This window comes from Phocoena sinus, chromosome 16 (genome assembly GCF_008692025.1).
Source record: "Phocoena sinus isolate mPhoSin1 chromosome 16, mPhoSin1.pri, whole genome shotgun sequence".
Classification (NCBI taxonomy): Eukaryota; Metazoa; Chordata; class Mammalia; order Artiodactyla; family Phocoenidae; genus Phocoena; species Phocoena sinus.
Genome location: NC_045778.1, coordinates 13281601 through 13304187, shown reverse-complemented (window position 1 = coordinate 13304187; position 22587 = coordinate 13281601). Strand labels below are relative to the sequence as shown.

Sequence of the window (22587 nt, the reverse complement as noted above, 5' to 3'; positions counted from 1 at the left end):
TAGTGTGTCGTACTATACGATAATCATAGAATATTTTGTTTATTGAAATGAGAGTTAGTTGTATTAACATTGTTCCTCCATTCATTCAATCAACAGGTATTTGTTGAGTATCTGTGATGAACCTGGCCCTGTGTTAGGCAATGCAGAGCAGGGAGGCCTGGTGCTATGGTTAGATTTTGCCCCAGGCAGTATCAATAGTAGCATTTTAAATGCTAACTGTATGAGTTCATGCATTCAGATGTTTGAACACTAAAGAAAGCTGCGTTACTGAATACTACTGACAGTGCTGACTAAACCCTTTCTTTGTGCATTATTTCATTTAATCCCCCCAAGAGGTCTTAGGATAGAGGCAGAGTTGTTATCCCAGTTTGGTGGAGGTTGAAACTATGACTCAGAGTAAACAGTATCCCAGAGTTCACCTAATCAATAAGTGATGAAGCTTGAAGTTGAATCCAGGCACCGCCTACTATGCAAAATTGCATTAAAATAAGACCATGGCCTTTACCTCTAAATTCCATGCCTTGTAAGAAATGTTTTCATCATTCTAAAATGGTAAATGCATAATTACTTAATTACTGTTACTTAATAGTCATAAGACTACTTTAATCTTCGGCCAAATGTATTAACACCTCCCATCCCCATCCCAACTCTGGGCTTCTTTTGGTTTCATAGAGACCATTTCTGAAGTCTAAGAAGGATATGTAGAGAAAGAACAGAAACTTAATTTTATTGAAATTTTACTGTATACCAGTCGTCAAGCTTGGCGTGCCAAATGAATACGAAGTTGCTGTGGCATGTAGATGGGAAATAAAGCAAAACCACCAACCTCTTTAATAAAAGCAATCATGAATTCCAAAAATACTGATGGGGCATTTACAATATGGCAGGTCCAGGAAAACCTGGGTTCTAGTTTTGGGGTTCTCATCTCACTCTTCCATGGGAGGGACCAAGCAGGTGTTCTTCCCGCCAATACACTCTGATAAGGGAAGCCCACATGAGGGACACCAAACTTAGGATGGTGAGTGGAGGATGGGAGGTGTTCTAGAAAGAGTCCAAGATTGGAGAAACTACTCAGGGGAAGAAGAGGGGTAAAGATTCCATCAGGGGAGTACACCCTATGTAGTGGTTCAAAGTCTAAAGAGTTTCAGGAATTCTAGGGACTGAAAGAATTATATGTAACAGAAGGGCAGGATGGGTGTGTAGGAGTGGCCGGAGAGAAGCTGGCCAAGAAGTCGTGAGGAAGGAACCTCTCTTTGCAGGTCTTGTTAGGAAGCTTGAATGAGCGAGCACCATTGAATCAGGCTTTGCTAAGTAGTTTGGATTTTTCTTTTCTTTTTTTTCATTCATATATTTGATTGAGGCATTGCATCTGTGTTTTTTTTGTTTGTTTTTTTTTTAGATGTTGGGGGTAGGAGTTTATTAATTAATTATTTTTGCTGTGTTGGGTCTTCGTTTCTGTGTGAGGGCTTTCTCTAGTTGTGGCAAGCGGGGGCCACTCTTCATCGCGGTGCGCGGGCCTCTCACTGTCGCCGCCTCTCTTGTTGCGGAGCGCAGGCTCCAGACGCGCAGGCTCACGGGCCTAGTTGCTCCGCGGCATGTGGGATCCTCCCAGACCAGGGCTCGAATCCGTGTCCCCTGTATTAGCAGGCAGACTCTCAACCACTGCGCCACCAGGGAAGCCCCGGATTTTTCTTTTCTTTTCTTTCTTTTGGCCGTACCATGTGACATGCGGGATCTTAGTTCACCGACCAGGGATCAAACCCGTGCCCCCTGCAGTGGAAGCGCGGAGTCTTAACCACTGGACGCCGGGGAAGTCCCAGTAGTTTGGATTTTAAGTGCACTTGTGGAAAACAGATTGACCTTCAGACATTTTCTCCATGTTACCCATGACTTCCCCTTCCATTCTTTAAAGAGTTGGAAATGATTCTTTTTGTTTATATTATTATTGGGGGGAATATTTTTCCATATGTACCAGGCAGTATAAATGGCTGCCCTTCACTTTCTGGGTATTTTCAGTGTTGATTATAGCCGGGCGGGTCAAATTAAAGCACCAGGTGTCATACCGTCTGAATATTAGATGAGTCATTATTTACGCATTGATCCAGGAACCACAAATCTGTACCCCACCTCCTCAGTTCTACAGATTGACATTTCTGTATATTTAGGTAACAGTTGAAGAGATAGATGCAATATATGCAAAAGTGCTGCAGACCACTTCCTTCAAGATAATGTCCAAACCCTTGACCCTTTCTAGGCTGACGCTCCAGCTCTTCTGAGAAAAAGCAATTGAAATTGCCTCTCCTGTGTACCCAGATGGAGGATGCAGAAGTCCGGCTAGCTTTTCCCTCCACTGCCAACAAAAACAGGGTGGAACAGCTGGGAAGGGAGGCCAGGAGCCCCAGAGAGAGGGAAGCAGCGGAACAGCGCAGTGACAGAAGCGCCTCCTTGGCTGCCTGCAGCCCCTCGCAGCCAAGACCTCCCCAGCCAACCCGGTTCCTCCTCCTCTCCCGCTCGCCAGGGACCCCTCAAGGAGGGAGGCCCAGTTAGTGACTTTAATCGGATCAGAGAGTTGAAAGAGCTTGTGCTGAAGTGAAAACAATATCCACTCCATTTTCCCGGCTTGTCTCACTTCTCCTTTCCTGCAGCTCTGGATCAAAAGCAGCGGTGATGAGCTCGTTCTCCAGGGCTTCTTGGAGAGTTCTGAGGATCCCAGCCGCTTCCCTCTGCCCCACAGTTTCCCAACCTCAACCCGAGGGCAGGTCCGCCCTCCCTCCCTTCCTCCCTTCCTCCCTCTCTCTTTTTTTTTTTTCCCCTCCTTCCACCTGACAGGGACCATAAATAACCCAGGCTCCCAGCTGAGAACAAAGTTAAAGTTTGCCTGGAGCTCTCTGCCACTCCCTGCCTGGGCCGCTTCTTTGTTTTCTTCTCCTGTTTTTCCTCTCTACCTGGGTTGGCCGTTTCTTCCTTCAGGTTGGAGAAGAGTCGCCTCCTAATTAAATGCAGTGGCTCACTCGCCGGCCCTCCCTAGATTTCAGGCTGCCTCGGCTACCCGGTTAGGCACCGGGCATCGGTATCAAATTACCGAAAGTCTACACTGGAGCAGTCCTCATATTTACATACAAATAACTCAGGGGCTTGCATTTATGTCACCATTCGATCCTGCTAGAGGCTTGCCAGAGGAGTTTTTAATCCAATCAGAAGGAGTTTTAAAAGGATGTCTGCGGAGTGATCAAAAAGGATCTTGATCTCAATGAAATGTAGCCAGATTTGGGGTTTGGTTTTTTTTTTTTTTTTTTTCATCTAAAAGATTGAAAATCTTTGAACACTGATGGGCAGGAAAAGATGTGTAATTCTTCAGTTGCTGGCGAGGAGGCGAAGATGCTGAGAGGAACTTGGAGGAAGTGGTGAAGACAGTGGATCCAACCCAGGGATTGGTTTGGGCTGATTTGGAGGTACAGTCTAAATCACTGCTTCAGGGATTCCTGGAAACATCAGGAAAACATTTGATCAGCCCAGCCCGGTGGAAATGGCTTTGCCACAGAGTAAGATCTTTCTTTAAGTCGTACTTGGTGTGTGCTGTTTTTGTTTCCTATGTAGTGAGTGTGCAAATAGCCCAGCTGTAAATAGTTACTGAAAATAATCTCTCGGTACCGGGTAGCTATGGAAAGTTGATCTGTTTGGTTTTTACACTTGCGAAAACAGTAGTTGCTATTGGATTTTTAGACTTGATTGGTAGCTTAAAAGCTGAGCTCTTGTGGTTTCCCGAGTTTAAATGAATGGAAATTATAAACAGTGCTGAATGAAGGACTGGAAAATAGAGCTGGAGTGGGTGAAATCGCTTACCTTTGAGAAAACATAACATGTACTCCTCTGAAATCCGGCTCGGCCAGCCAAGCTTGTATCCAGTAGAACAAGAGTCAGAAAAAGGAGATAGGGTTTGCCTGTTTGTGAAAGGAACTTTTCCACAGCCCGTGCTGCATTTTGAGAAGGATGGGAAATATCCCAGAGGGCAAAAGCCATCTGGAAAACCTGCCCTGTCACCCCTGGAATGTGGTTTATTCCTGTGTGAGGTCATGTTGTACGTGTGTAGCTAGTAAAAGTACTTTATGGAATTAACTCTTTGCATAGATGGTTCAAGAGCAATTTATATCATCCTTCTTTACAACTACTGAAGCCCCCATTTGATCTCTATTGAAGGTAGAGCTGCTTTCCAAGCAGGGTTCAAGCACTGGGGCAGCTGGACTGAGTTGTTAATTTGATAGATTTCGAAACAGTTCAAAATGGATGTGTTTCAAGGTTCCCCAGTTGAGCAGTTGTAGTTCCAGATTAAATAACTTGCTAGTTTTTTACATAAACTCCAAATTGAAATCCTGGGTGTGAGAAGAACATTTAAAATAAAGTCGGTTCCCTTCCCACATACAATTTGCAGAACAGTAATGAAGAGATGCCTCTTATTTTGCAATCCAGGTCCATTCAAACAAGCTGCCCTCATCATGGTTGGGCCAGGAAAACTCTAGCTGACAGAAGAGGTCAACCTTTCTAGTCAGCTGGGGCTTGAGACAGGGAGGAAGGAGATACAGAAACGGTTTAAAATTGGTACCTAATGCCAGGAGCTCTTTCTGCTGCTTAAATTCACTATTTTTTTTTTAACATCTTTATTGGAGTATAATTGCTTTACAATGGTGTGTTAGTTTCTGCTTTATAACAAAGTGAATCAGCTATTCATATACATATATCCCTATATCGCCTCCCTCTTGCGTCTCCCTCCCACCCTCCGTATCCCACCCCTCTAGGTGGTCACAATAAATTCACTATTGAAATGATGAACTAACCTCTACCTATACTTTTTCCTTCTAATGGCAGTTTCAAATATTATCCGGGGGGGGGGGGGGATGAGGGGAAATGAACATGAGAAAAATGGGTGATTGGCCAATGACCGGAGGAACAGTTTTCTCCCCAACAGACACGTTTTCAAAAGGGAAGCTTCTGATTTGGGCTTGCTTTGTGCATCCGCAGGTGAAGATGCAATGACAGGCGACACGGACAAGTATCTTGGGCCGCAAGACCTTAAGGAATTGGGCGATGATTCTCTGCCCGCAGAGGGCTACATGGGCTTTAGTCTGGGGGCCCGCTCTGCCAGGTATTTTATCGTTGCTCTTTTCTCACAGTTAATTTAAAACAACCATGATGTGTCATAAACCGAAATCATTTTCATTTTTCACATTATCCCCAAGTTTGCTCTTTGGATAAGGCTGTGAATTTGGTGAAATGTACACATGCTCTGCTGTCTTCTTTTGTGGTTTTCAGTCCTTAATTTTATGCAATTGAATGTGTTAATCGTTTGTTCTTTTTTTCCCCACGTGGCAGTAGTGCTTCAAGCATAATAGCAAAAGAGCTCACTGGCAAAACGGAGAGAACCAATCTAGGTCACATGTTTTAAAATTAAGTTTTGTTCCATAGTGAAAGAAAGATCCTCTTTTCCAATAAGTAAGAAATATTGTGTTGATTGTTCACTGTTCTCTCTTCGTGACTGAAAGAACAATTTATGATTGAGACTTAAAAAAGAGCATTCTTGGGAAAAAATTACGTATTGTTTATTGGAATTGTCTGTCAACTATCTCTTTGAAAAGTATGCCATTACTTTGTTTAGAAGGGACATGTTAAGAGTGAAACAGTGACTTAACCAAAAGTTACAGGTAGAATGGTAGCAAATTCAGCTCTGAAAACTGAAGCTACAGCTTTTGTATGTGGAAAGCTTTGGCTCCAGCCTGACACTGGTTGAAAGAAACAGAACCTTGTCCAGAATTTGGAGACTTCTTTTCCCTGGTTGGGTTAACAGCCTGTTTGCTGACAGTCAAGTTAGTTTAAGCTAATAATTAAACCTTCTAAGCTAGCGCCCCGGGGACATTTTCCTATAGTTTAAGGATCTGTGGTTAAAAGTTTCATTGTCTAATAGTAAAGGGCATTTCCCTCAAAGTAAACCTGGGAGTTTATTCTCAGTGTCCGTTGATGTGGCCAGTTTAGACACTGAATTGATTTTTCTTTGAGTTAATCTTTTTTTGTTTAATAGAATTTGGAGCCTCATGTAACTTATTAGAATTTTGGCTTTATATATATATTTATAAAAGGCCTTAAAATCTTATTGTAGCAGGTGTCATTAATAAGAAGGGGAAAATAAGTTTTTAAAAACATGTCTTATTTCAGGTAATCACAGATAACAAGTTACAACTGAAAATATTTCAGAATCTTAAGGGACCTCAAGGGAAAAGTCTATTTAGAGATTTAAGAGCTTTTGTAATCCAATAACTAGCTGATTCTCTTCCTCAGGTAATATATAAAAGCTACATTTCATGACTCAATCATTTGTATATAGGGAATTGTAGCAGCTGACCTCCAGTGAGAGTTGAAACCAGTATATTGTCTCTTATAAATTTTCCACAAGACATGTCTGAGGCTTCCCTACTTCTAGTTTGGATTGCACCATTCTTATTTGTTGCTATTATATGTAACTCATTTTTTTACATTGGCAACTGATGTTATGCTCAGAGGCAAATTATCTATAAAGCCGATATGTTTCTTAAAGTACTGTTAAACTGTTACCAAGTATAATATTCTGAGTGTAACATTTAAAAAGGGATACATTAAATGTGTAACTCATTCGACCATAACATTTTTTTTTCTTTTTTCCCTGTCTGATTTTTTTGCTTTCTACTTCTTCTGTTTTTTCTAAAAATACTTAAAAATAGTCCCAAGATCAGGTAAGAAAATACGGCACCTTGACAGTGTTTCTCTGCTCTTCCTTGACTCATTTTCTCATCTTTATTTTCTCCAGCATCGTGCTGTGCTATGCTGTGCTACCATGTGCTTTTTCTTTTTTATCTCTCTGCTCAGCTTTAGAAAATCGGTTTTGTGATTTGAGAGAATAAGCAAGTAACTAAATGTATGACAAGTAACGTTTACTTACGCAAAGTTGACTGAATACGTGAGGAATTTATTTCTCTTAACGCAGCTGTATAGTGCATGAAGTAACTGGAGAAATTGCACTGGGTTTAAAGGAAAAGTCTTGATTGGAAGGGCTGTTTGTTTGCTGGGTTCTGTTCTGAGCTGTGCTAGGTACTTCAGTATAACTTCAGAAACCTGAAGCATGTGTTTTTCTAACATTTCCCCTGTTTAACACTTAGGGTATACTGATGGCTGCAAATAATACCGTTGACCTCAGTGAAAAACAACCTAATGCCTTCCGGACCCCCATGCAAATAATCTCTCAAGGATTCAGAGTGCAGCTTGATGCCGTTAATCGGCTCCATCTGCCTAATGTAAATTAGTAAGGAGTAGGAATTATGTCAAGTGACATTATGTAAAATGAGGACATCTTTAGACTTTTCCATTGGTAGCTCCCAATTCTAGGCTCTGTTCTTTCGTTGGCACTCCTACGTAAGTTAAAAGAAAGAAAGGATGTTTTTTAAAAAAATAAAAAGCACATCTTAGATATGTTTAAAAACTAAAGTTAAACTGAATGTGTCATCATTAAAAAAAAACTTGTGTTTGTTCACATATACAATAAAAAAACTGTTCTCACGTACCACCAATATTACCATGTGCCATGGGAACCAAAATTTGAAGAAATGAATGCAGAGTGTGGAACTTCCTGTGCCTCTCAAATCACATCACGGGGGCAAAATGGAGTCTTGCTATAAGTACGTGGAAGTTGCACTGTCTAATGGTCTAGCTGCCAGGCACATAGGATTATTTAAATTAAAATGAATTAAAATTAAATAAAATTAAATGCAGCTCTTCTGCCACACTAGCCGCACTTCAGGTGCTCAGTGTATTGGACAGAGCAGATTGAGTACGTGTCCATCATTCTGTTGGAAAAGAAAGTTCTGTTGGATGGTGTTGAGTTAGAAAGTAGAAAGAGAATTCCTGCTTTTAGGAAGCTTATACTGCGTCTGAGAGAAGGGATGGGGCTAGAAACAGGAGGAACAAAAGTTTGCAACAAAAATAGGAAAAAAAACAAAGAGTGATGGGTCATATATGATTGGGCACTGGAGGCCCAACGATGCAAGAGCTCAGAGTCACGTGGCTTACTGAGTAAGCTCTATGCAGGGATAATGCTTTTTTTTGCTTCTATATCCATTTTCTGATATCGTGTCCCTCTCATAATAGTCACTTAGTAAGTATTTGCTGAATACATCAAATAATGACTCTGTAGAATGATGGTTATTTTGGAGAAAGTAAGGCTCTCATCCTAGAAGCATGTACCTAGCCATTTGTGTAGACACTTAGAATTATGTCTGTCATTTGGGGGCCTCTGTATCTTGATATAAAAATCCCCACTTTTGGATACTCTTTGGTGTCTCTACAATATATCCATATATGCCTTTAATGTAGGCAGTGGGGGAAGAAATCATTTTGTGCAAAAGCACAGAATCACTCCTTAGTTGCCTCTCCTTTGCTCTTTCCCCTGTCAAGCACAGACAAAGGCATGGCCAGGCCAAAGTCTGCCAGATTCGGCTGGTGAAGATTCGAGCAGCCACGTTTAAATTCAGACAGTTGATTACTTCCTAGGCGAGGCTAACTTCCTGTGGCCCTTGTCTTCCACACCAGAAAGGATGACACCGAAACCAAAGGGGCTGTATGTCTGCCACGCTAGCTGTGGGCTGCCCCATTGCTAAGGAGCCAATTCCAGACCGCTCTCTTCCAAGGAGGGCATGGCAGGAAGCCTCAGACCTCTTTCAAAATGGGAGGCAGTGAAAAGCTACCTCACGACAGCCTACCTGGTAGGGAGGTGAGTGGAAGATGGCCTCGGAGCAGCTCACCAGCCTCCATCCTCTTTGTTCCTGAAGGATCACAGGGGTTCTGCCAAGGCTCAGATGAGCTGCCATTCCAGCCTGCCTGTGTGCCCTTTGTGGATATATGCAGGGTTACCAGCATCCCTGACTCTATTGGTCTCTTTTTTTTTAATTGAGATATAATTGACAGATAACATTATGTTAGTTTCAGGTATATAACATAATGATTCAATATATATATATATATATATTGCAAAACTGTTATCACAGTAAGTCTAGTTAACATTCATCACCATTCATAACTACACTTTTTTTTTTTTATTATGATGAGAACTTTTAAGATTTACTCTCGGGAATTCCCTGGCGGTACCATGGTTGAGACTCTGCACTTCCACTGCAGGGGCCACGGGTTCGATCCCTGGTCGGGGAACTAAGATCCCACATGCTGCATGGCACGGCCAAAAAAGAAAAATCTCTCTTAGCAACTTTCAAACATACAAAACAGTATTATAAATGATGGTCAGCATGCTGTACATTAAATCCTCAGGACTTATAACTGGAAGTCATATAAAATAAAATGTGATTTGAGAAAATGAAAATAAGCAAGTAACTAAATGTGAAGTATTCACATTTTATAACTGGAAGTTTATACGTTTTGACCACCTTCACCCATCTTGCCCATCCCCCCAGCCCTCTTGGTATTTAGTTTAGAGGTCAAGGTGGTGAGGGGCACTTCAGGACGTCAGGAGTCATGCATTCTGGGAAATTCAAAGGCTGTGTAGAGGATTTGAGAGAGGCTAGAAAGGAGAAGAGAAGAAGCAAAGAAAAAAAGCATACAGTAAGGAAAGACAAGATAACCATACATGGAATTTGAATTTTTCCAGGCCAGAGAGATGGCAATGAAGATAATGTAAGGTGTATTCATAACCCTCCTTCCCTCTTCATGTTTTCCATGACAAGCCACTATAAACCAGAGCTCTCGATAGGTTAAATCCACATCTAGTTCCCAAAGCCTTATTAACAGATACATTTACAGCACCATGATTCCATTCAGTAGTGCAAGATAGACAGATATGGACCAGAAAGGGAGGAGACTCTAAAAGAAGGTCTTAACCAAGAAAAATCTCTCTAGTTATCAAATTATCTGCAGTCATCTGGAGTCATGTTGGTTTGACTGTCATAGTGAAATATCCAAGTTTTCACACATTTCACCTTCTCAAAGATTGGACACCAACTCGCCTAATTTTAAACAAAACCTGATCGTGAGGTTGTCTAAGCTTAAGAAATTTCCTAAAGTCTAAGGGATTTTATTTTTGATGATGTCTTTTCAAGAACGACTTTGGTTGATGTTTTTGGCCATCTTGCCTGTTCTTAAAGTTGCATGCATTAACGTTCTTTTATCCATCTCATCGTCATCTCCCACTCTTGAATGGTTAACTGTAACTACAACAGCCTCCGCTCCTTCAGTTCGGATAGGTCTTACACCTTGAACAGAAGCTCCTTCGCGCGGGACAGCATGACGATTGAAGAACTCCTGGTGCCGTCCAAAGAGCAGGTATGCGTTCTTTGTCAAATCTTCTTCCGTCGTTAAACTTTCATTTGTATGATGGAATCACGTTCTCTGTCGCATGACAAAAACTCTGTTTCTGCATGTTTGGTTTTGCATTTGTAAGTCTTCCTGTACTGCCAGTTAAAGAAAAAATCCATTGTACCATAAATCGAAATATCCCTCTCTTCTGCATATCAATCTCATCCCACAAAGAGGAACTTAGAAAAGTTCTAGGAAAGGCATGGATACCTTTCTCATTTCTTGGCCAGATCTTGCAGTTTTTAAAAGAGACAGTTAAGGGAATTCCCTGGGGGTCCAGTGGTTAGGACTCCGCGCTCTCACTGCTGAGGGCCCAGGTTCAACCCCTGGCCAGGGAACTAAGATCCCACAAGCCGTGCAGCGAGGCCAAAAATAAATAAATAAAATAAATAAGTAAATGAAAGAGAGGTAATAATAATTGGTAGCTAAAGTTGCTGACATTATCCACATGAAGGTTAGGTTTCGCTCAACAGACTATGTATGCATGTTGGAATTTGCTGAAATTGTTTTTAGCAAGTTAAAGATTAGATTGGTCATGTTTTTGGTCCCTTCGCTTCAAAGCTGCCTGGGATGGGCCTTCTCAAGGCGTGCCAGCATTTTGCTTTCTACTAGAACCTCTGCTAGGTTCATTTGGTGTTTATGCAATTTCTTCTTTCCGTTAGCTGTGGTTGAATAGATACTGGTTTATTACAGGAAGACTCAGTAACAGAGTCCTGCTGCGTAGGGGCTCAGGATGGGTCATTATTCTAGATTCACACAATACCTGCTGTTAACTGTGCACAGTCAGGAGCTGGTGATGGATGCAACTGGACCATAAAACTAATTTTGAAGGTGGCCTGTAATATTTAAACAATGTAAATGGTGAAATGATGCTGGACTTATTGATTCACTACATAATGAAGGTAAATTGGGGCAGATGAATAAGTGATGAATACTTATCATCACCAAGTTAGAGGTCAAGCCGCGGGTCGTCACACCTTGAGGGTTCCCATCTGTCTGGAGATGCCGACTTCCAGACACACAGATGTACGTTGTACTTCATAGGGACCTACGATACGTATGTTAATGCTTTATACTCTCTGGAACATTCTCAGCAAGCAGGTCTTACAGAGCTGACTGCAGTGACTCTTCAGTGTTTGGTCAAAAAAACACCCTCTGTAGAATGATTATAGGTACATGCCATGGTTTAAATGGGTGTTAGCACCAGAGAAAGCACTTATCTCAAATGATGAAGCTAAGTTCTTGGGTGTAAAGTGTTGCCCGGGGATTGGTTGAGATTTTCTGAAGAACGCTCTGCTTAGTTGGCTGTGGTCATTATCCTAGTTGGGTAATCCTGATCTCCTTATGTTCCCAACTGAAATGAAATGTTAGTGGATATATTGCTAACACTTAAAAGTGTAGAAATACGTGAAATTCTCTGTGCTCTAAGGGAACCCCACAAAACTTACAAACTTGCAAGTGAAAGGAGATTCCTTGAACATTTTGCTATTATTGTAATGGAGTAGCAAATTGTCAGTTGACCCTAATTGTGGTTTATATTTCTGAATATATACTTGTTTGGGGGGCAAGGGCCTGAAATGGAGGCCGCCACCACCATTATCACCGTGACCTCACCTCCACTGCCACCATCACCTGCACCGCCATCTCCACCACGTTTACCACCATAGTTACACAGCCTCTCAATTTCTGCACATCAACCTTAAAGTAAAATATAAATGCTTGCGATGCTACAAGGTTACAAACAGGCTTCTGAGTGTTCTCACACCATGACCTGTCAGCTACTGCCGAGACCTACTTACTCAGGTAGAATGGCGGGGCAACATTTACTCAGAATGAAGGATTCGTGAAAAGAAATGAAGGCTAGAGAGAACGTTTGAGGTAAAGCTGATGTTCTTTTGTATAGTTTGTTCCTGCTCCGATTTCAAAAATGCCTCTGTGGGCATCACAAACCCTCTGTAGGCCAGTCAGAAGAAAGGAGAGCTTAGGACACCTTGAAAGCTTTACAGATAAATCTTAAGTTGATAACTGCAGAAGCAGGAAGCTGCTTTCTGTAATGGCCACAGAGAATCCGTGGTCTGACAGGCATTTCTCATGGAACGAGCACGTTTAATGAGCACATCACATGACTCCATGATAAATTCACTGGAGACTTGGAAAAAAAGATATGAATATCATAAAGACATTTTAGGGACAGTTGGGGGCATTTGAAAATGTACAAGCTATACTGTTAGGAAATTATTGTTCATTTTCCGAACAGTGATAATAGTATTGAAGGTATACAGGGAATATCTCTCTTCCAGGGGTATGCATGCTGAATTTTTCAGGAATGAAGTAATCTTTGTCAGCTATTTATTTTCAGATGGTTCAGCCAAAAGTGTATGCATGGAGTGAGAGACAAAAATCAAATATGGCCAAATGTTAATTGTTGAATCTAGGCTGAGTGTATATGAATATTCCATATACAGCTTTTTCAACTTTTTAATTTTGTATTAAATTAAATTAAATTAAAATTAAAACTTGGAGGAAAGGGGAAAACAAATTGTGAAAGAGGTGTATTAACTTATTTCATCCCATATCTCATTTATCATAGAAGAGAGAGAAAAGGCTAATTCCTCAAAAGAGAGGCTTTAAGAGGGAAGAGTCTAGTTACACTGGGCATGACTCATGAGAAGCATTTACTTCAGAAGTGCATTTAAACACTTTATGTTAGAATTAAATGACAAAAAATTATTAGTTGATGTCTATCATGTCTCAAAATCTGCATGGACAAATTTCAAAATGGAGTTTGTCCACAGTATTGATTTTGTCTGAAAGCATGCAAGAAATCTGAAATATTTAGAATTCCTAAATTTAGCAATGATATATGACTTACTGTCCGATTTAAAACTGCCTTGTCATTGCCCAGTTAAAGTTGCTTTGACAAGAAAAGGTGAAAAATGAATAAAAATTAACTTAGCGTGAGTTTTGTTTTTTTTTTTAACAAGAGTAGCGTTCACCCATACAAAGCATAGTTGCCTCTTTATTATTCTGCCGCTGATTAATCCGTTTGCACATTAACCACAGTTAAAGTACAGTTGAGGTCCAGGGTGGTTAGGCCTGCCACCCCCATGTTCCTAAGAACCTGTGCTGGTTTGAAGGCCGGTGTGGAGGCCAGAAGTGTGGAGGCCAGAGCTGGGGAGTGAGGCTGAGAGAAGGAAGCCCATCCCCGTTCCTTGCTAGGCCTTAGTCATGATTAGTTTGTAAACTACTTAATTCCCCCATGGATATTAAGAGTTGACATGTTTGTACTGTGATATTGGATTATCCATGAACTCTGTTTCCCTTTACCTTCCCTTTACCTTGTAATCAAGAATCGCCTGTAAATACGCTTCTGAAAATGTGTATGTAGATAAATCATGTCTTGCATGTGTCAGAACGTTTTATTATTTAAGGCAGTAACACTCAGCCCCAATTGCTCCCAAGAATCACCCGGAGAACCTTTAAGGTCATGATTGTTCAGTTCCTCATACCGGGGCCCTGGGGGCCTTGTCATGCAATTTTTAAATGCACCCAGAGTTGAAAGCCCCTGATTCCTAGTCAGAGTTCTTAGTTGAGGGCACACATTGGAATCACCAAGTGGCTCTTTGGAGATTAAGATGTGCACCGAATTGGAGTCTCCCTGGCTGGGCTCTTGGGCACATGTGTTTTTCAGAATTCCACAGATGATACTGGGAGGCACCTTTAGTTAGGAACCACTGCCTGAAAGCAACTGTGGCTGGGTTCTTTTTGTATATTGGTCAGTCTAACGTATTTGTTTTATAAGCTGAGATTTGTGTGTGTCAGGATGTCTTAGAGTAACATCTGTTGCTCTAAGAAACATTCCTTTCCCAATAGGAGGTAATAAAGAACAGGGTTTACTCTCAGCTGAAGCCTGGTTGTCGAGGATGAGTATAATAGACAGGTTCTTTCATTTCTTCTGACATAACTATTGAAAGCAACTGTCTGGTATGGCTCTTGTAATTGCCGTGTTGTGATCCAGGTCAGCCAGCCCCCATGACATAAATGGAGTACTGTTCATTAGATGCCATGGCATCGGGAGATAAGGTGGTGATGCTTGTGGTGATGGTGCTGAAAACAGCTCCTACTGTGTGCCGGGCACTATTCTAAGTGTTTTGGAATTAGTACTGAATAGTTTAGAATGAACTCATTTACGTTGCACAAAAACCCCTATGAGATCATTTCTCTGCTCCATTAAAAAGATGAAGAAACTGAGGTACAGACAGCTGAAGTAACTCACCCCAGGGGACACAGCTGGTAAGTGGCAGATAATCACTGGCCATATGGCTCTAGGTTGCCTCCTTTTTGCCTCCTTTTTTAAAAGAATTTTATTGAAGTATAGTTGCTTTACAACGCTGTGTTAATGTCTTCTGTACAGCAGCGTGACTCAGTTATACATGTATATTTTCACACCACTCCACTCTCTATGTGCATGATTCAGTGTGAGAAGGGAGCCAGCGGAGAACTTCACACTCTGCCCTCCAGGATCTCAGGCTTGTTAGTATTCTTACCATGGGGCGGTGCCATCCTCTGTATCCCTTTTTTTAGCATGAAAGATTATATTTAGACACATGTTCTTCATTATGCTTGTTTCTAAGTTCTTATTGAACGTGCTTTAAAAGGAACTGACAACAGTTACAGCTTATATTCAGCAGCAAGTTATGAAAATTATGGAGAAAATTAAAGGAGTGGAAATAGTTGGCCTTTACATAGATATGAAGTAGAAGGTGTACTAGGGCTCTAAAGATACTGTGCAGGCTACCCAGTTAATTACACTTCCCTTGAGTGACCCCACAAGTCATTGGGATGTGTACTGTGGGCAGACACATTTAATTCAGTATCATTTCTGGCAGTTACTCAAAGATGGGAGACGAGCGGAAATCACTTAGGGACATGGGTTTTCACCTGCAGACACCCATCCCACCTTCTTTAGGTGGCAGTGACAGGATCTGATGCTCAAACCCCTACACCCACTCTCTTCTCAGTCAGTGTAGTTTAGAAGGGGCTGAATCCCTCCCTCACCTCTTCCCCAAGGATGGGCCTCAAACCTGGCCATTCAGAGGATTCCTTGTCCTGGGTTATAATGATTACATTGAGGTGAGATATAAAATCTCAGCCAGCCTAATGAGATTTTGTCTAGCCTTCGGGGTTGCTAAGCTGTAAAGGTGATGTAAACCCAAAGCTCCTGGGGATGGAGCGTGAAGACGAAGCATTCCTACCATCTTTTGAGCCGCGGCTGGATGCAGCCATGCCTGAAGTTGCACCCCCCAGACTTTCCCACTATATAAGCCAGTACACTAATCTCAACCTGCCCCCACCCCTGGGGTGTCCTAAGCCAGTTTAATTTGGGCTTCCGTCCTCACCAATGTGCTTGTTCTTGGTGGTGGTCAAACCTGGCCTGAACAACCACCTATCAAGGGCAATGTAGAAAGTCTTCTAGAATCTCAAAGTACAGTTCAACCTTGAGATTCTGTTAGTTTATGCTTTCTCTCTAGGAATAAATCTAATTTTACCTAAATACAAAGAAAATGAGGGAACTCCCTGGCAGTCCAGTGGTTAGAACTCCATGCTTCCACTGCTGGGCTCCCGGGTTTGATCCCTGGTCAGGGAACTAAGATCCCACAAGCTGTGTGGCACAGCTCAAAAAAAAAAAAAAAGAATAAAGAAAAATAATATATTTTTAGAAAATGAGCTGTGATTTAATAGCTAGCAACCTGGGTGTTTCCCAGCAAAAATATCTAGAAAGGCATTCTTTACCAGTTGATCACTAAGGAATGAGGATCTTCCATTGCCTTTCAGTTCTGTTGACATACATGCCATGTGTCTACAAAAAGAGAGAAAACGGGGCAGCTGTGGGGCCCTGTCCCTCTCTCGTTAGGTTGCTTTCATCTTTCAGACTTCCCTTTTCAGAACAGATTCGCCCACGTGGTTTGTGCCTAAGGGGACTAGTCGCGCGGCTTCCAATGGTGACCAGTTTGGAAGATGTAACTAAACTAGTGTGTAAACAGTTGCACTGGCTGTTGGGTAATAGTGGAGATCATTCTGGAGCCAGTAGTGGAGGCCTCTTGATAGCGTCCCTGTACCTCAAGCAGCTGTTACCCCTAACTGTTACCACCCCCTAACTCTTCGCATTTATCTCCCAGTCTAGGATTCCAGATCCTTTGGGTTGGACTTGGTCTTTTGGCAGGCTAAGGATGATCTCATGTATATTTAGTTACATATTGTGCTGTGTACTAATACTTGGTATATTAGCAAGGAATGTGCAAATTGGAGAGTTCTCTGGGAGAAATTCATGTTTATTTTTTCAAGACCCGCCCTTTCCCATGACCTCAGTAATAGAAAAGGAGAGGAATGAACAACCCGACAGGCTGGTTATGCTAATAATCCTTCCTCCTGTCCCTGCCAACCCCGTTCCACCCCTGCCCGCCCCCTTCCCCCTCCATCGGCAGATTTAACTTTCCTATTTCTTTCCTTGAAGCTAATTTCTAAAGGGCTCTCAGAAATGTGCATGGTGGCAGAAGGTCACCAGCCTGGGATTAAAGATTTTCTAGAGATAGTCGCTTGGAAGATAAGCACCTTTGACTAGTGATATTTAATATCCTGCTTTTTCCTCTTCAGGGTGCTTTGCCAGCAATACTTAGGTGATCCACTCAACACCTCTCACAGATTGGTCATCAAGATTACAGATTTTTTTTTTTTTAAACGCAGAGAGGTTTGTGTTGTAACTTAAGGTAGTGCAGTTCGTGTGGATGTCTTGAGCCAGATGCTGATGTGTTAACGCTCTCAGCTTCTATGCTGACCTTGATTCACCTTCTCTTGTTGAAGTTAGTAGCTAAATTATCTTGAAATCAATCCGATTTGGAAATCTCCAGAACGCAGCTTCATTTTGGTTTGTATTCTGGTCTCAAATAAGTCTTGGGGGTTATAAGAGTTGATTTCAAGAAAAGAAATACTTTAGGGGAAAAAAAGACCTGCTTTAGTAAGCTCTTAATTTGTATTTTATTTTGCTACTTGAATGAGGTTTTCTTTTATGGAATTTAAGGTACACGTGATGTTTTGAAATATGTCTTCATTGTGAAATTATGTCCACAGTCAAGCTAACTAACACATCAGTCACCTCTCATAATTACCATTTTTGGGGGTGTAGTGAGAACACTTGAGATCTACTCTCTTAGCAAATTTCAAGTATATAATACATTTTTATTCATTGCAGTCACCGTGCCGTGCATCAGGTTTCCAGAATTTCTTCATCTTATAACTAAAAGTTTGTCCCCTTTGATCCATATCTCCTCTTTTCCTCCACCCCCCAGCCTATGGTAACCACCATTCTATTCTCTGTTACTATGAATTAGACTTTTTTTTCTTTTAAGATGGAATCCATTTCTTAAAAGAATATTTCCAGATAGTTGTGGTGGATGTCCAGACAGACCTACTGTCTATTTCAGCAGCAGTTTGCCATTTCACTCAGTATCTGCCATAGATCATGATAATTATAATACTCAGGGCAGCACCTGCCCTACATTTTCTTAAACGGATCATCTCACTCTGTGCTTTCAGCCACCTTACGGACTAGGTACTATCAGTACCACTTCACAGACAAAAGAGCCTGGGACTGAGTGTTTTCCTTGTCCATTGTCACATTAGGCGACATTTGGTGGTACAGCTGAGAATAAAACTTAGGTCTGATGGCTGCTTGAACCCATTCTGCTGCTGCCCTAGGCTGCAGTGCCACTCTCATAAGCAAAGTATGGCAGCCTGAGGGAAGCATATTCAGCTGGAAGCGTCAGCGTTTAGACAAGTATTTTGTCACGGCCAAAAGACCACTGTTATTTGTTAATCCAGCAGGCTACTCCCTATACTCTGATCAAACATACACCATCCTAAAAAGCTATATACGGGGCCACAGTGTTATATAAATTTAAGAAATAAATTCAATTATAAAACATCTGGGAGCATCAAGATTATTATTATTATTATTATCTGTGATTCTGTTTGCAGAGCGATTTAGAATTTTCATATCACTTTCATATTACTTGGGTCATTCCATTCTCATGGTGAGTTGGGGCAGTTAACATTACCCACCCATTACTCACATGCAGAAATGAGGTTTTCTTCAGTGAGGTTTTTTGACCTTGCACTCACTGGGCTATGAAGTGATGCAGCCCACCTCAAACCCAATCATCTGTTCTCTGTCTAGGGGATCTGACACCCACATGGGTCCCCCTGCCCTGGCCCTGTCCGATGTATGGCCACAGGCTCAAGTTATCCTTGACAAGGATAACTACTAAAGCCACCGAGTGCCGGGTATTGACTTTGAGAAGCCTCTGCTCTCCTGGGCTCCCAGTCTGGTTACATCATCCAGCTGTTTCCCAACTAGATCGTGTTTACAGTTTTTCAGATTAGATGCACTTCATTCTCCGTGGGACCTGTTGCTGTGAGTTTTACCTGGGGCCGGTAACATTAGCAATATCAAGACCACCAGTTCATCCGCAGGACCACCTTCTGCCAGGGCTAGCCAAGCAGACAGACAAGGACCTTAACCGGTGTCATCCAGCACTGGAGGTTGACAGTCAGCAGCCTGGAGAATTAGCTGATACTGGAATGAACTGGATTTCTTTTTCTTTTCCTTGCAAGTACTTTCTTGCCTTCTACCTCTTTTCTTCTGTGCCTGGACATTTATTTCCAGTCCTGGGCATTTGGGTGTGTCCTCATTGGTGAGGCCAGTGTGTACTTGCTCTCCTCTTTTCTCTGAGGAACAGGGCTAGTGAGAAACTATTTTGGGAAAGTATGAACCTCTTGGAGACAGTGATATCATCATTAGTCAGGCGTTGGACTCTATTGAGTAATGTGCATTTTGATTTTAACAGTATCCTTGATATCACTTCCAAGATGAAAAATGATGTGCTTATTCATAATCATTTTTGACTTGGGAGTAAAAGGTCTTCTTAAGTCAGTGTGAACTTTTCCTTCACGTAGTGTTCTACTAAAGCCACGCAGCACCGGGTATTCACTTTATGTTGTCAAATGTTTCAAGTCTCTCTCTGAACTTCAGTTTCCTCATTTGTAAAACGGTATATTATCTCCCAAGGCCACTCCGTCCTGAAGAGTCAAAGAACAAAGTAATGTAAAGGCTTAGGATAGTCCCTGACATTGAGTTGACAGAGTAGGTTGCAGTATTGCTGTTAACATAGAAATTTAAATGTTTTTGAGTCAATAAATAAGACTTAGGCATTTAGAAGGTGCATCCTTCTAACTGAATGGGCTGTGTTGATTTCATATAGGCATCCTGTGTATATAACTGTAAAGGACCAGTGCTGGTCCTGGAGTATGTTTGTTTTTGCCCTGCTTTCTCCACAAATTATCAGATTTTAACAAATGAGCTGACATAAATAAAAGTCCTTTGAAAAGTAGGAGCAACTGAAAAAAAAAAAAAAGAAAAATAGAAGCGATCATACATATGTCCTTTGAAAATCCTTTGAAAAGTAGAAGCGACCACAGCCTGCCAGCCTTGGCCTTGGTGCCAGATTTCTGGTGTACGTTCTCATTTAATCTTCCTATCAACCAATCATCAATTTGAAAATGAGGAAACTGAGACTGAGAAAAGTTAAGAGACATTCTGAGGATCATAAAAGCAGTAAGTAATGTTGGGGCATCTCCAAGGGGGCTTTTAATAAATAAAGAAAAAGAACAGTCAAAGGCAAAATACCTCCTTTATTCCTGATGGAGGCCAGGATGAGGGCTGGCTGAGTGTCTGAGCCAAGTGGGCTTGGTAACTGAACCCCTGAAGTGAGCAGACCCCCTACCCAGTGGCCAGCATCAGTGACCCAGGGCAGGCAGCCCCCTCACGGAGGTCTGTTTAGGGGAGCAGAAGGGGGATGTCTGCCCTCTGTGACCAAGCTCAGGCCCATGAGAGTGAAAATTGGATCTGAGAGGAGCCTTCCCAGCTACCTTTCCCAAATCTACCACTTAGATAAAGAAATCACATTTCCTGAACATTAAGGGACAGGGCGAGGCCCACAGTGACACAGTTGAGTTGCCTTTCTAAAATGGAAAACTTAGGAGTGGGAAAGAAGTGCTCTCTATTCACAAATGGCGAAGGCAGTTTTCAAATCCAAGTCTGTGCCTCAGGTCTAAAGCCAGTCTTTTCCATGAAGCCCTGGGAGCACCCCTACTTGCTGTGGGAAGTTTAAGAGCCATCTCTAGTTCATCTTTTTTAACCATCATCACACGTAGTGACCTTTTTATCATTTTAAATGTCTATTGGTTCAGTAACCAAACAGAAGAAGAGCTTCTCCTGGTACCATGGTACCAGGCACAATGACGTGTCACAACATCTTGAAATTCATATTGTTGACCACAATAAGTAAGCAGTTCAAACGGCACGTTTCTGTTTTAAGTAAACATTAGTCTGTAGAGAAAAGTGTTCAGAGACAGGTAGCTTGCAAATGAAGCTACCACTTCATCTGTATAAAAATCATAGGCTCAGATGAAGTGCCTTATTTTTGTGTTTCAGTGGATGCATTGTAGGAAGAGCATTTTATTTGTCTATATTTAGGTTATTAAAATTGCTAGGCCTGCCCATCAGCCTCTGCAAAACTCTATGGAAAAAAAGAAAAACTGGGACAAATATCGGGACATATGGCTCATTGTTTTGAACAAGTCTTTTAATTGATTCTACACTTGCTCATTTGTGTTATGACAAAGTTCCTGTGAGTGACTAGGAGGTGTGAGAGTCGGGGAGTTAGAAAGGAGTCAAAGGGATCCCCATGTGCTGGCACACCCCAGCCTCGATAAATATTACATGACGGCGGTCATACCTTTTTGTGGGATACAATTCATTGTTTCAATAATTAATGTCGCCAGTGCATGTTTCTAAGAGTACCAAAGGTAAATAATTTACTGTAATTACCAAAGAGGAGTGATATTATTTATTGCTTAGAACTTGAAAAAGAATAGGTCTTTTGGAAAATAGCCTTAGGGCTGCCCCAAATGGAGGAATTGCAGTTTGCTAAAAAATAAAGTGAGCGGCACCACCTACTTTGTATTAAATATTTTGCCCCACTCTGAGGGTGGGTTGGTTGGGGTCTTTAAAAGTCAGTAAAATTGGGGGCTTCCCTAGTGGCACAGTGGTTGAGAGTCTGCCTGCCAATGCAGGGGACACGGGTTCGTGTCCCGGTCCGGGAGGATCCCACGTGCTGCGGAGCGGCTGGGCCCGTGAGCCGTGGCCGCTGAGCCTGCGTGTCCGGAGCCTGTGCTCTGCAACAGGAGAGGCCACAGCAGTGAGAGGCCCGCGTACCGCAAAAAAAAAAAAAAAAAAAAGTCAGTAAAATTGGTAAATGAGGCCAGATGAAACCAACACCTAATCTTTGGTTAACCCATAAAGAATTTGGGAACTTTCTGAAGTGATGTGTTCATCTTTGGGGGTTAGGACCCTAGTTCTGTAAACTCTTGTTAACACCATTGATCGCATACCCATCCACCAGATGTGTCCTCTCTCACCGAATGCACAGACGGCTGCTCCTCATTCATTTTTGCATTTTCCCAAGATCTAGGCAGGACAGTGACTTACACATAAGTGCTCTGCAAGTTATTGTTCCATTTGATCTCAGGGCTTTTTTTTTTTTTTTTTTGCGGTACGCGGGCCTCTCACTGTTGTGGCCTCTCCCGTTGCGGAGCACAGGCTCCGGACGCGCAGGCTCAGCGGCCATGGCTCACGGGCCCAGCCGCTCCGTGGCATGTGGGATCTTCCCGGACCGGGGCACGAACCCGTGTCCCCTGCATCGGCAGGCGGACTCTCAACCACTGCGCCACCAGGGAAGCCCAGGGCTATTTTTTAATCTTTGTAATTCACAGTAATTTTTAAAATTTAAGTTTTCTTATTATGAACCTTACACACACAAATAAAAAGTCATCACCTATTTATTTATACCTTAGACGGAACCCTGTGGAGATTTCCCCTCAGCTGGCCTAGAATTATACAACCTACGAGCTATAGCTCAATCTAAAACTGTGACTAAGCTGATAGCAAGCAGGAAAGATCTTTTTGGAGTAGCATCTTCAAGGAAAGATCCAAGCAGCCTGGAAATGAATGTGTTAAAGTCACTCCGACTGGATTAAGGGTCTCCTGGCCAGCGAGCATCTTCCCTTTGTCTCAGCAGGCCCCCAGCTGGC

General features: G+C 42.1%; 1 protein-coding gene across 2 annotated transcripts in view; it reads left to right on the top strand.

Moving 5' to 3' along the window:
• ANK3 (ankyrin 3) overlaps positions 1 to 22587 on the top strand; it is a 330729-nt gene that overhangs the window by 221660 nt on the left and 86482 nt on the right. The window contains exons 1-3 of one of the 2 annotated variants that reach the window (XM_032607989.1): positions 3416 to 3542; positions 5017 to 5140; positions 10245 to 10347. In XM_032607989.1, coding sequence (XP_032463880.1) covers positions 3527 to 3542; positions 5017 to 5140; positions 10245 to 10347 — 243 coding nt within the window. In that variant the 5' untranslated portion in view covers positions 3416 to 3526. Of the gene's footprint in view, positions 1 to 3415; positions 3543 to 5016; positions 5141 to 10244; positions 10348 to 22587 lie in introns of those variants that run through there. The other variant, XM_032607988.1, reaches the window with a different exon arrangement.